The sequence below is a fragment of the Xyrauchen texanus genome, chromosome 39, assembly GCF_025860055.1.
Source record: "Xyrauchen texanus isolate HMW12.3.18 chromosome 39, RBS_HiC_50CHRs, whole genome shotgun sequence".
Taxonomy (NCBI): Eukaryota; Metazoa; Chordata; class Actinopteri; order Cypriniformes; family Catostomidae; genus Xyrauchen; species Xyrauchen texanus.
In genome coordinates, this window is record NC_068314.1 from 14,827,305 (window position 1) to 14,841,888 (window position 14,584).

Sequence of the window (14,584 nt, forward strand, 5' to 3'; positions counted from 1 at the left end):
AGTCATGGGAGAAAGTCATGTGGTCAGATGAGACCAAAATAGAACTTTTTGGTCATAATTCCACTAACCGTGTTTGGAGGAAGAAGAATGATGAGTACCATCCCAAGAACACCATCCCTACTGTGAAGCATGGGGGTGGTAGCATCATGCTTTGGGGGTGTTTTTCTGCACATGGGACAAGGTGACTGCACTGTATTAAGGAGAGGATGACCGGGGCCATGTATTGCGAGATTTTGGGGAACAACCTCCTTCCCTCAGTTAGAGCATTGAAGATGGGTCAAGGCTGGGTCTTCCAACATGACAATGACCCGAAGCACACAGCCAGGATAACCAAGGAGTGGCTCTGTAAGAAGCATATCAAGGTTCTGGCGTGGCCTAGCCAGTCTCCAGACCTAAACCCAATAGAGAATCTTTGGAGGGAGCTCAAGCTCCGTGTTTCTCAGCGACAGCCCAGAAACCTGACTGATCTAGAGAAGATCTGTGTGGAGGAGTGGGCCAAAATCCCTCCTGCAGTGTGTGCAAACCTGGTGAAAAACTACAGGAAACGTTTGACCTCTGTAATTGCAAACAAAGGCTACTGTACCAAATATTAACATTGATTTTCTCAGGTGTTCAAATACTTATTTGCAGCTGTATCATACAAATAAATAGTTAAAAAATGATACATTGTGATTTCTGGATTTTTTTTTAGATTATGTCTCTCACAGTGGACATGCACCTCACGATGACAATTTCAGACCCCTCCGTGATTTCTAAGTGGGAGAACTTGCAAAATAGCAGGGTGTTCAAATACTTATTTTCCTCACTGTATGTGTGAGTGAGAAACAGATAAAAATGTGGGTCCATTTTCTCTACTTTCACTTATATTTTCAAATATTGGTCTGTTTCTCACACCTATCATCCCACTTCTGAAGATATGGATTTAATCACTGGAGTCATATGGATTGCTTATATGTTTCCTTTATGGGATTTTTGGAACTACAAATATCTGATCACCATTCACTTGCATTGTATGGACCTACAGAGCTGAAATATTCTTCTAAAAATCTTTGTATGTGTTCTGCTGAAGAAAGAAAGTCATACACTGGGATGGCAGGAGGGGTGAGTAAATGATGAGAGAATTTTTATTTTTGGGTGAACTATTCCTTTAATGTAGGTCTATGGAGCTATTATGCCCATTTATAGTAATAAAAGTAATAGCTGTCCGCATCAAGCTGCATGATTTTTAGTATGCTTCATGTCAATAGTACAAATGGTGCTGGATGACTTCTGTACTGAATTAACTACTTGGGCTTAGGGGTTTGATCAAATCCCTAACCCCAAATATGATCAATAGTATTAGAGATTATTTCCCTAGGAGACACAATTTTATCAACATTCCTGTTATATAATCCTGTATAAACTGTCAGAATCAGAATGTAGTGTACTCATACATAAAACGCACATTATCCTCCTGGCCAAAAACCAGGACGCCCTTTATTTTCACCAGGTGGGGAATGACGTTTACATTACAACAAAAGTAAGTTACTAAAAGTGAGTGGCGAGGTTGCTGTCCCCGTTTACGCAGGTAATATGACCTAGATAGGTCCACCTCAGCAGAGAGCAATAGAGCTGTGCTTTCTGGCCTCGCTCCGCTCTGGGATGCAGAGTCACTCCAGAGACACGCTCTTGGAAACAACTCATTATGCTATTTTCAGGAAGCAGGCCACTGTCCTTCTTTTGAGAACTTGTTGCAAAGACGCCAACAACCCAATTTTGACTTCACACAAGTTTAGATTAAGAAAAACAATGCCAAGAAGACTAAGATGCAGAACTAAGATGCAGAAGGTTATTTGTTGATAACTAAATGTCAGCAAGCGCCCTCATATTTCACAAAGCTTTTCCTTAAGTGCTAATACAAAAAAAGTAAATGGGAAATATATAGTATGTGTGCTACTGAATATTCATGTTGCATTTCCGATGTTTTGTTGGCGATATAAAAATGTCTAGAATTGCACTTTATTCCCTGCTATATTGAGTTTTTTAATCATCACTCAAAAATGCTCACAGAAATCTCCATTTCGCTTTATATACATTTTAAAATATTGAATTAAAACCATATTTGTTTGTAAATATTGCTGTTTATTACTATGCATTGTTTCGGTACATTGGTGTGTTTACTGTACATTCAAATTATTAATTAACATTCTTCCTTGGGGTGATTAGGTAAAAGAGAAAAGAAAAGAATAAGTGTAGAAATTATTCGTTCACCCAAAAAAGAAAATTCTCTCATCATTTACTCACCCTCATGCCATCCAAAATGTGTATGACTTTCTTTCTTCTGCAGAACGCAAATTAAGGTCCAAACAATGCATGTGAATGGTGACCAGAAATGTAATCTTCAAAAAGCACATAAAGGCAGCATAAAAGTAATCCATATGAATCCAGGGTGGTTAAATATATGTATACAGATGCAATATGATAGGTGTGTGGGTGAACAGATCAATATTTAAGTCCTGGTTTACTAAAACCATCTTTGACCAGCCCCAACCAGTAGGTTGTGATATTAACAAATGTGAATTGCTGAAAAACAAAAAACAAAAGAAGAATGTGATAGTGGAGATTTAGAGTAAAAAAACTACTTAAATATTGATCTGTTCCTCTTATCAAAAACAAGTTTGCTTCTGAAGGTATGGATTTAACAACTGGACTCTTATGGAATACTTTTATGTCCTTTTTGGAACTCGAAGGTTCTGGTCACCATCCATTTGCATTGTGTGGACCTACAGAGCTGAGATATTCTTCTAAAAATCTTCATTTGTGTTCTGCAGAAGAAATAAGTCACTACAATCCAGGAGGCATGAGGGTGAGTAAATGATCAGAGAATTTTTAATTTTGGGTGAACTGTACCTTTAACTACATTGTACTGTATTTTAAGCAATCAAATACGAGAAGGGACAGTCAGGCCATATTTAACTGTTTGTCTATCTTAGCAAACATGAAAATATCATGAACACACTTATGTCAGCCCTTTAAATGCTCGTTGATCCACTACTGACCTCTTCATAGTCATCACTGACCCACAGCGGAATAGGCGTCCCCCAATAGCGGTTCCGAGAGATCGCCCAGTCTCGTGCATCCCTCAACCAGTTACCAAAACGCTTCTCCCCCACAAACTCAGGAACCCTGGGCACAAAGAAACAGTGACAATGTACGACTTAGTATGAACACACTTCTGAGATCACACAGAATGATGCAGAAGAGTACAGAATCTTTTATCGATGAATTGTAGAAAAGTTATGTTCAGAAGTGGTGTTATACAATAGTCATTATGTAATATCTTACACCACAAAACAACTATACAAAGAAAATAACTGCTGAATTATTCATGGAACTTGACTCAACAGCAAGGTGTGAAATATTGAGTGAGAAAAAGGCAAGACAAGTCACCACTGTTTCTTTATTCTGAGCCCATCTCAAAGTAATACCTAGGCCACATTAGGCCAGCTTGAGAAGTGAAAATTGTCTGGCTGTATTATGCATATGATATTCATATTATTTACTTTGGCTGTGGCATAATATAATAATGTAAGTCTGAAGAATTCTCTGCAAAAATCCAATTGCTTTAAAAAGATATTTACATTCTCTAATAATAATAACAGCTACAACAACCAATTTAATAATAATATATCTATACTGTATATATATACACTCACCTAAAGGATTATTAGGAACACCTGTTCAATTTCTCATTAATGCAATTATCTAATCAACCAATCACATGGCAGTTGCTTCAATGCATTTAGGGGTGTGGTCCTGGTCAAGACAATCTCTTGAACTCCAAACTGAATGTCAGAATGGGAAAGAAAGGTGATTTAAGCAATTTTGAGCGTGGCATTGTTGTTGGTGCCAGACGGGCCGGTCTGAGTATTTCACAATCTGCTCAGTTACTGGGATTTTCACGCACAACCATTTCTAGGGTTTACAAAGAATGGTGTGAAAAGGGAAAAACATCCAGTATGCGGCAGTCCTGTGGGCTGAAAATGCCTTGTTGATGCTAGAGGTCAGAGGAGAATGGGCCGACTGATTCAAGCTGATAGAAGAGCAACTTTGCCTGAAATAACCACTTGTTACAACCGAGGTATGCAGCAAAGCATTTGTGAAGCCACAACACGCACAACCTTGAGGCGGATGGGCTACAACAGCAGAAGACCCCACCGGGTACCACTCATCTCCACTACAAATAGGAAAAAGAGGCTACAATTTGCAAGAGCTCACCAAAATTGGACAGTTGAAGACTGGAAAAATGTTGCCTGGTCTGATGAGTCTCGATTTCTGTTGAGACATTCAGATGGTAGAGTCAGAATTTGGTGTAAACAGAATGAGAACATGGATCCATCATGCCTTGTTACCACTGTGCAGGCTGGTGGTGGTGGTGTAATGGTGTGGGGGATGTTTTCTTGGCACACTTTAGGCCCCTTAGTGCCAATTGGGCATCGTTTAAATGCCACGGCCTACCTGAGCATTGTTTCTGACCATGTCCATCCCTTTATGGCCACCATGTACCCATCCTCTGATGGCTACTTCCAGCAGGATAATGCACCATGTCACAAAGCTCGAATCATTTCAAATTGGTTTCTTGAACATGACAATGAGTTCACTGTACTAAAATGGCCCCCACAGTCACCAGATCTCAACCCAATAGAGCATCTTTGGGATGTGGTGGAACAGGAGCTCGTGCCCTGGATGTGCATCCCACAAATCTCCATCAACTGCAAGATGCTATCCTATCAATATGGGCCAACATTTCTAAAGAATGCTTTCAGCACCTTGTTGAATCAATGCCACGTAGAATTAAGGCAGTTCTGAAGGCTGAAAGGGGTCAAACACAGTATTAGTATGGTGTTCCTAATAATCCTTTAGGTGAGTGTATATATATATATATATATATATATACATACATACACACACACACACATAATTATACTGTATATATATACATACTGTGTATATATATAGACAAACAACACACACACACACACACATATATATAGCTGCAAGCTGCAAGTAAGGGGGCATGCACACCAGTGTCATGCACAATGTAAGTGTCAGCAAATTAGTTTGTTCCAAAATTTAGAAAAAGTAGATCTGAAGGCGAAGCAGTTATAAGCAGTTCTTTTCACTTACAACAATGTTATGAGGTTTGTACTCAATATTAAGTGACGCTTTTCTTTTTTTATGTGACTGTGATGATCGTTTGCCTCAATTCGTGCAATTTAACAATTTCTTTAAAAAAAAACGTCAGATTAAAAATATGGAAGAATTTTCAGGACTATTTTCAAAACAAATTGTATTTGCAATTGTGTTTTCTATTTGTGGACTCATAAATTGTGTCATCTGCCGCCATGCTGTCGATGGCTAATGATGCTGAATACAGCACTTTAACGCACATTTCCTTATTAGCCATCAACAGTAAGGTGGCAGGTGCTCTAAAATGCAGTCAATTGTGACTGACGTCACTTCCCATTACAAACACGCCCCACAGTATAAACTCCCACCCCCAAAACTGATTGACAGGTGTCTGTGTAAGGCATTGAAATGCAAGTGCAAAGGGAATTGTGATTCCATTTTAATTTTGCCAGGCTCCATTCGGGACACCGAGGAAGTGAAATAGCAAACGGGGTAATTAATGTTGCGTTTTCAATATGACAGGGTCATAACACGTAAGACATATGACATGCAACTGCAAATGGACTTTGCTTTTCCAATTGAATTTTGGCAGACACTGTACGTTTGTGTAAACGCAAATGCAAATGGTAACACCCAATTCGCAATTGCATTTGGATTAAGTCACAATTCATGAGTCCACTAATAGAAAACGCCATTGCAAATACAATTTACAATTTGTTTTGAAAATAGTCAAAAATCCTTCCATATAAATATGCTTTACAACATCACTCTTCATTCCAGCCCATGTAATAATATTATTCCATTTATGAGAATATTAGGCCAAATATCAGAGCGTGCAATGGTAGCTAAGGGGCCGGAGCTTAGCGAAGGCTCAGTCTGAAAATTATCTGAGGTCTGATCTAACTTTGGTTAAGATTCAACAATCTATATAGGAGTAGCAAAAAAAAAACATTACGTAAATCCATACATCAGAAAAGCATAGGGAACCTTGGAAAATTGATTTTCATAGTAATGCACATTTTCATGATTATTTGGAGTTTAGGCCAAATTATTCCAAAATTCCAAAATTGTTTGTTGTACATTTTTTAGACTTTAAGCAGTACATAGCAATGTCCTCCATTCTGCTATAATACACTCATTTTGGCAATGATGTATAGCAAGTTTCAATATGTCAATGCCAAATGAGAACAATGAGTGAAAAAGAGAGAAAAACAATATTGATATACAGTATTTGGAAACTAGACAGTCGTTTATTCAAAAATCTGCACGATACATAAAAAAAACCCTCTATATTTCATTGCACATATTCTGGGTTGCACTTTTTTTATCCTATTTATCCTAGCATAAAAAAGCTCTATCCCTCAAATTGTAAGGTTAAATGTCCTCCTGGGTGCCATCCTGCAACCCCTTACAGACGCCGCTCCTAGAGAAAACCTTAGTATCTACTGCAGTATGGTTTCAGCAGACGAACACTGAGTTCATCAATTCTCATTGGGAAGAGACATTTCTATTTAGGTTTCATCTTGGCACACAATATATCAATTTAATGATTCTACACTGCCTCATCTCTGGACAAAATGTAAAATTATAGGAGTGCTGTCCGGAGCTAGATGTGCAGGACTATTATTATCATAAACAGTTTCATAATAGGAAGGAAGAAAGAATTCTAATACTTCGTTGCATTATGACATTTTCATGACAATGACGCACACGCCCCAAATTGTTAATACCATAATACAAAAAAACAAAAACCTTGTTAATCACTGTAATTTGAAAAAGCTATATATTAGTTTAATTGTATGTTCGTCATGTTCATATTTGTTGAATTGCCTTTACTGTAATACAATGTTTTTAAACAGCATAAATTCATTTAATTTAAATATATAAACTATATTTAAAAGTGCTGTAAGTGATGTTTTCATGGAAAAGTATGCAAAAAAAATGTCCTACTCCCTTAAAGATATTAATGAAATAAGTGTCCTGACATATCTCACGGTCACTGTGACAACTGTAGACTTTGTAAACAGCAAACAAAAATGTGTCTGCGGACACTGACGCTTTTCACCTGTCAATCATTTTGCTCGTTCTCATAGTGTTGTATTTGAAGCAGATCATTGAGGCTATCATTCATAATGTTTGTCATTTGAGGGCACTATTTTGCCACAGTTGAATTTGACAGCCACAGGAACAAACAATGCTGCGCTTTTAATTGGTTTTGGTCTCAAAATCATCTATGGAGGGTGGGGTATTGGAATGAGGGGGTGTGGCTAATTCAAAGGCTCAGTCACTTGAAAGCTTCATAATGGTAAAATTGCTTACAGCACATTTAATAAAAAATGTGTTTCCTTAACTAACACTTTTTCAGCCATTATCTGAAATTAACTTCTTTCTGCATTTTATTTGTTATTTTTATTCATGCAGAGAATGTATCTCAGACCAAGAAATTTTAACCATTTTCAGCCAAGGATCCCAAAGTATGATAATCCCCTCATGAGACATCAATATTTAAACATTAGCCTTCATTTAAATTAGAAGCCTAATTTGTGTGCTTTTCAATTCACAGTCACAGTTTGGAAGGAGTAAAGTTTATATATGTGGCCTGAACAATCAAATGCATTTGAACTACTGAGGAGGTTCGAATGATCGGATTGTTATCCATCCTAAATACATCTTGGAGGCAAGTGACCCTTAAAAAAGACCCATATTTTATTTATTTTTTTAACCATGAGATGGTAGATCTTGAGATTTTGCACATACACCGAACAGCCAAAACATTAAAACCACCTGCCTAATATTGTGTAGGTCCCCCTCATGCAGCCAAAACAGTGCCAACCCGCATCTCAGAATAGCATTCTGAGATTACTTTCTTCTCACCAAAATTATACAGAGCAGTTATCTGAGTTACTGTAGACTTTGTCAGTTCAAACCAGTCTGGCCATACTCTTTTGACCTCTCTCATCAACATGGCATTTACGTCCACAGAACTACCACTCACTGGATGTTTTTTGTTTTTGCATCATTCTGAGTAAATTCTAGAGACTATTGTGTTTGAAAATCCCATTAGATCAGCAGATACAGAAATACTCCAACCAGCTCATCTGGCACCAACAATCATCCATGCGATTATCTAGTCAGCCAATCGTTTGGCAGCAGTGCAGTGCATAAAATCATGCAGATACAGGTCAGAAGCTTCAATTAATGTTCACTTCAAATATCAGAATGGGGAAAAAATGTGATCTCAGCAATTTGGACCGTGGCATGTTTGTTGGTTCTATTGCTATTCTGAGATGCTGGTTGGTGCTGTTTTGGCAGCACGAGGGGGACCTACACAATATTGGTCAGGTGGTTTTAATGTTGAGGCTGATTGGTGTACATTACTGATGACACAAACATATTCTTTTCATTGATTTCCAGTGACACAGACTTGGCAGTGAGTCATACGCAAGTCTAATGTGTCTAAAATGGTCCATCTAAGAAATCAATAGAAACTCTTATGCTGTTCTCTCAAAGACTAAAGTCCAATTAAAAGTTGTGAGAAACCAACAAACCTAAATTTGATGAAAGTTTGTCCAGTCATGCATTTTGCAGTAGTCGTAAACATATTTAACTGCTCAAAATGGAGGTCACGTCAGGTTTGATCCAGCAAGGGACAGAAACGTATGCTGTACTTTACCAGTAGCATTGGCTGTTGTTCTCCAGGAGATTTTCCACCATGTGTTCAACCCTCACAAACCAGCTGGGCACTGCTTTATAGATCAGAGGCGTGTCCGACCTGTGATGGGTGAAAACATACATCAAAAGGGTTTTTAAAGTTGTATAGTAAAGTGTGCCATTTCTTTTAGTTTTTTTTCAAAATTAAAAATACGTCTATACCAGAAAAAAAAGAGCCCATGAAACGGCTTGACAAGCGGTTGTTTTTTTTGTTTTTTTTCATGTGTTGATGTATTTCCTTTTAAAACACAAAGTTGGGCTGGGTCATACTGAAATGCTTATTCCTTTAGTTAAAGAGTTAACAGGCTTAAGTTCACATCAGTCACAAAACATTATTTGCTACTTGCTATTGTTAGTCAGGTGGTATTAGGGGGAGATAATTAGATTAAACAATCATGTATAGTGCAAAAGGAGTCATCAATATTTTTGGTCCATTTTCCCAGATAATAAAGGCTTTCAAATGTGTAGCCAACAGTATATCTACTAGAGGTGTAAATCGTCAGTTTTATCAAGAAATTATCTTATATCGATTCTCTTAGCCAGTGATTTGATGCTTGCTGATACCTCAAAGTCTGACACGATACGATTTTGATTCTATTCAGAGGCCTGCGATCGATATTATGATATGATGTACCTATTTTACACAATTACATTTTTTAAATCTCACATATGCAACCAAAATATAATTGTTATATTTGATTAAGCTCTCTGAAAAGGGCAAATCCAGCATCCACATAGAGACATCCAAAACATGTCCAAAAATCCAGAAATTAGGCACTTCAGTTGTTACAAAAATTATACAGAATAATAAATAAATAAATAAATATAAAAAATAATCACATATACGTGATCATCAATCGTTTGATGACAGCTCAGTGGAATCAGGGAAACACTAGAGTGAAAATTTGTCATCTCTACAACAGTCAAACAGGTATTTCAATGCAAAATACCCATAATAGGAGAGTGAGTATTATCTGTTTTTCTTGACTACAACTTCCACATTTGGATTGAAAAACTCTGTTAGAGTTTACTGTGATAAACGTTAGTAAGGATGTTGATGAGAAAATGTGAAAAGTCTTGTATTTGTGCTCGGGCAAGGCAGGGGTTTTCTCTTTTTCCCTGGTCAACACTGTTCAGAATATTGCAGCTGTTCAGCCGTCCGACATGGTTGAATTGCTCCATTGCACTTTAAAATTCTCATGTAGCATTGAAATGCACAACAATATCGAGAAAAGTCAGATTTATATCCGCTTGTGATCGGCTCTGCGCTATCCTGTCACCGGAGCTTGCAGCAGTGTAGATGATCACGCATGGATAGAGCAGAGCGCAACTTCAGGCTTCAGTCACTCTTTGCACATCTGTGTCACACATGAGAAGCATAATTGGCGCTTATAAAGCGAGATGAATATCAAATGGTTGTTGCACTGCCTGGCAGAAGTGCATACAGAATGTGGCTGGCATTAGTGTGTCAAAATAAATGTGCATCTTTAAAAAATATACATGGATGTTCACACGTTGCATCGATGACATTGTATCATTGATTATTTGATTGATGCATTGATCTACATCGATGGATCGTTACACTCTTAATATCTACTAAAAGTTTCGGTGAACTTTTAGAAGTAAATTAGCATATGTATATGACAAAAGGCATGTATAAGTTAATAAACAAACACAAAAGCCACAAAACTACAATTTTGATTTCAATGGGGTTATTAAAAGTCAGCATGAAGCAGCATTCACAAACCATTTCATTTCTGTAATCTGACAATTGAACAGATCTGATATTTAATCTGGAAATTGACTGGATTATTAAAAATGGGCATTCCAAACCAGAATGGAGGTAGACCTGAATGCGAGTTTGCAGTGGATTATGGCAGGGATTTTTCCTGCATTATTGCAAATTTATTAACATTCATTGGTTCACTTGAAAGCACATGACTGAAGAGTATTTTTCAAATGAGTGTCACAGAACCACTCTCGCTAGTGATCATTTCCTCTCTATTTTCAATTTTTCAATTTAAAAGTACTTTATTGGCATGATTGTGTTTACATACAATATTGCCAATGCATTTCCTCTCTATCATACTGTATCTCTGGAGAGCGTACGTTAACCAGGCTTTCCTATATATCATGGCACAGACCACAAAACTTGCAACCTTTTTGAATTTGATTGATCATTTTCTAGTTTAAAGCACTATAGATGAAGTTAAATCTCAAACAAATAAAATTAGATCAAAAAGCTAGACACACACAATGTACATGTGCTCTGCATATGCTTTAACCACAAGACTGAATATGAATATGCATTCAAATCCAAGTGTGTGCCAATGAGACTTACAGTAAAAAAAAAAAAATTACAGTTTGGTTTCTCACCGAAAATCGTATTGCTTCAAAAGACACAGATTAAACCACTTGACTGTATGGACTTGACTACTTGACTGTATGGATTCAAGCAATTGAATTGTATTGACTATTTTTATGCTGCCTTTATATCCTTTTTCGAGCTTGAAACTGTTAGACCCCATTGAATTGCATTGTATGGACAAACAGACATCATGTCTCCTAAAAGTATGAAAGTATTGGTCTCAGCTGAGAGCAGAACAAAAATAGGCATTTCCCAATCTTTGGGTGTTTTTCTACTACACAATGAAAGTAAAAACAGAGAATTTAATGTAGAAAGCAAATCATGTAAAGAGGTCAAAAAACACCCATCCAGGTTTGAAAACGGCCACTGATTGGGAAATGCCCATTTTTGTTCTGCAGAGACACAAGTCCCCTATAATGTGCAACTGTCAATATCAAAAGCCCATTTATACCAACAAACCCGTCAACAGCCATAATCCTCCCTCACAATTCACCGCAGTGACAGATAAGTTGCCAAGACAGACTGAGCTCATAAGAGTCAATAAGAGAGTGATTTATTGATGCCATAAGCGATAGCCCTTCTTCAGAAGGGTTAATGAGGCTGGAGCGCTGCGGTGACCTCTGCCTGCAGTCTCATGGTCATGTGAAGCGCTGAAGCAGCAGGATGGGTATTGAGCGGCATATGTTAATGTTCCCACCCCGTTACGCCCCTCTCTCTATAGGCCATGCTATTGATTTAGCGCTGGCCCATCCGGGAGAGGTCACAGAAGTGTAGGGAGTGCTGAAACGGCATAGATCAAAGACTTTAGGAGGTAGATGGAGATCAAATCATGCCACCTGAATCACTCTGGACTGAAAAATGGGTTGGACACAAAGACCCTGTGCACTTCACTCATTCTAACAAAAATGCTGTTTGACAAACTAATAATTTGATGGCTCACCAATAAGACACCAACACCTGTACTGTTAGTTCTGCAATAGTTTGTAAGTACAGTATGGTGGGACCTAGGGATGTCAAATTATTGGTGCTTCAGCACCAAGTCAATGACAAAATGAAAAATGAAGGCCAGTCTTTTGTACAACATCATTAGTAAAGAGTGCCACTAAATTCAGTGCTGTCTGACTGACAGGCTGCTTTCAAATGAAACGTGTCTGTCAGTGTCAGAAATAAACTTTTCCGGGGGCCTGGGTAGCTCAGCGCGTATTGACGTATTAAGTTCAAATCCAGGGCATGCTGAGTGACTCCAGTCAGGTCTCCTAAGCAACCAAATTGGCCCAGTTGCTAGGAAGGGTAGAGTAACATGTGGTAAGTGTCGTGGTTTCTATAATGTGGTTCGCTATCGGTGGGACATGTCGCAAGTTGTGCGTGAAGACTCCACACGCGCTATGTCTCCACGGTGACAAGCCACGTGCGCAGGTTGATGGACTCAGATCCTGAGTCACTATGCCACCACAAGGACATAGAGCGCATTGGGAATTGGCCTTTCTAAATTGGGAAGAAAAAAATACATAAATAAACTTTTCCATTTAGGGGACATTTTGTCACCAGGAATTGATTTTCAAAATGACTCTGTGTCATCCTTTTATGCCAAATGTTTTGACAAATACTAATTAATTGAATCTGAATAATGAGACTCTGTAGGCTGCTATCAATAAAACTAAATAAACAAAAATAAACAAACTAATATTTATAGGGCTGGTTATTTGCACTGATTCCCCAATTTCGATCAGTATTAATTCATTTAGTTATATTCCAGTTATAGTATGATCTGGCATGTTTCACTAATTACATTTAGCCTGATCTCTACACTGCATAACATGCATAGTGATTGAAACAATCCCACTTTTGGGATTTTAGGAATCCACATCTACATAATAATTCAAATGAAGATCATTTGAAATGCATGTATACTGTGTGTAACAAAGCCAAAAAGAGTTTTAAGAACTCTATCAGTCATTATGAATAAGCATGAATTCATTTCAGGGGCATTTTTTGCCCTAATATTTTGAATTTCGGTAGCAAGTCCCTGTTAATTGCTGACCCCAGTGTCACGCACGTGCTGTGTGAACAATGTTCAAGCCTATTAATGAGACCGCCTGTGTAAGAGGTCAAACGAGGAATTGTAATGAAAACTATTTTAATGTAATGTACGGTAAGTTAATATAATATCACTGTAAGCCCCGATGTTGTTCTAAACCCTTATGACTGTTATTTCTAATGCGGAACAAAAAATAGCAATGAATAGTGTTTCAAACCTCAGAACCCAAAAGTATCGTAAAAGTAGCCTGTGCGATTCGCGCATCATTCCAATTCTTCTGAAGGCACTCAACAGTTTATGGGGAGAAACAACTGAGAAGTTAACTAATTAACAAAAACTCTTGGTATCCATTGCACTTTTGTGAGCACATAAAATATGGTCTGCATTCACTTGCTTTGCTTTAGTGCTAAAAAGCTTTCGATCTTTAGTGATACACTACACAATACCATTGTATTGAAAACACTGAGGGCTATCTGCATTTAAACATTTCCGTTTTGTCCTGCATAAGTAAAAGTCATAAGGGTGTGTAAATTATGACATAATTTTCATTTTGGGTGAATGTACACAGGCTGGACAAAATTTTTTATTTGTGTGAAATTAGCAGACTCGGTTTCCTAATTTGCAATGCTTCATGGGAGCGGCCGGTTGCTGCTGAGCTTATCAGCTGCAAATTACAGTATGATTCCATGGTAAAGGCAACCTCTCCCATTGGTGGATCACTCCTCAGGATTGTGGTTAAGTCTAATACACAAATTATTAGTTGAGAATTATTATTATTATAATTTTTTATTAAGTTAAAATCACACTGACTTGTGGCTTCTACAGACACAAATATCATCACACATAAACAATGTTAAAGCTCATGATAGCAATGTCTTGAAATGTTTATACATCAAACAACAACAAAATATTTCTCTATGGAGAAAATGAATGGGTCTTTACTTTTGGAACCCTACTTATGTGTTCCATAATGACTGACATCTTGACTGTCCCAATGCAGACTGCTTGTGAGTAGCTTCTACTAGCCAAAATACAGGTGGGAATAAACAAATAATGCAGTTTATAGCGCATGTATTGGTTCCTAGAATAAGAACGAATCGGTTACTAACGTAACCTCGGTTCTCTCTAGATGAGGGAACGAGTATTGCGTAAGCCAGCTTACGCTACGGGAAAGATTCATCTTTTCTGAGATATTGAAGCCAAAAAATTATCCTTAATTTTGTATCCATTGTCAACGCAGTGCGGCAGCTGCAGACCTTGAGCGGGCTAGCTAGTGAGCTCATAGGTTGCTCTGCGGC

General features: G+C 37.8%; 1 protein-coding gene across 2 annotated transcripts in view; it reads right to left on the minus strand.

Moving 5' to 3' along the window:
* iars1 (isoleucyl-tRNA synthetase 1) overlaps window positions 1-14,584 on the minus strand; it is a 183,050-nt gene that overhangs the window by 77,565 nt on the left and 90,901 nt on the right. For both annotated transcript variants that reach the window (XM_052110889.1, XM_052110890.1), the window contains exons 13-14: window positions 8,843-8,941; window positions 3,039-3,165 (exon numbers count right to left, since the gene is read on the minus strand). In XM_052110889.1, coding sequence (XP_051966849.1) covers window positions 3,039-3,165; window positions 8,843-8,941 — 226 coding nt within the window. The remainder of the gene's footprint in view (window positions 1-3,038; window positions 3,166-8,842; window positions 8,942-14,584) is intronic.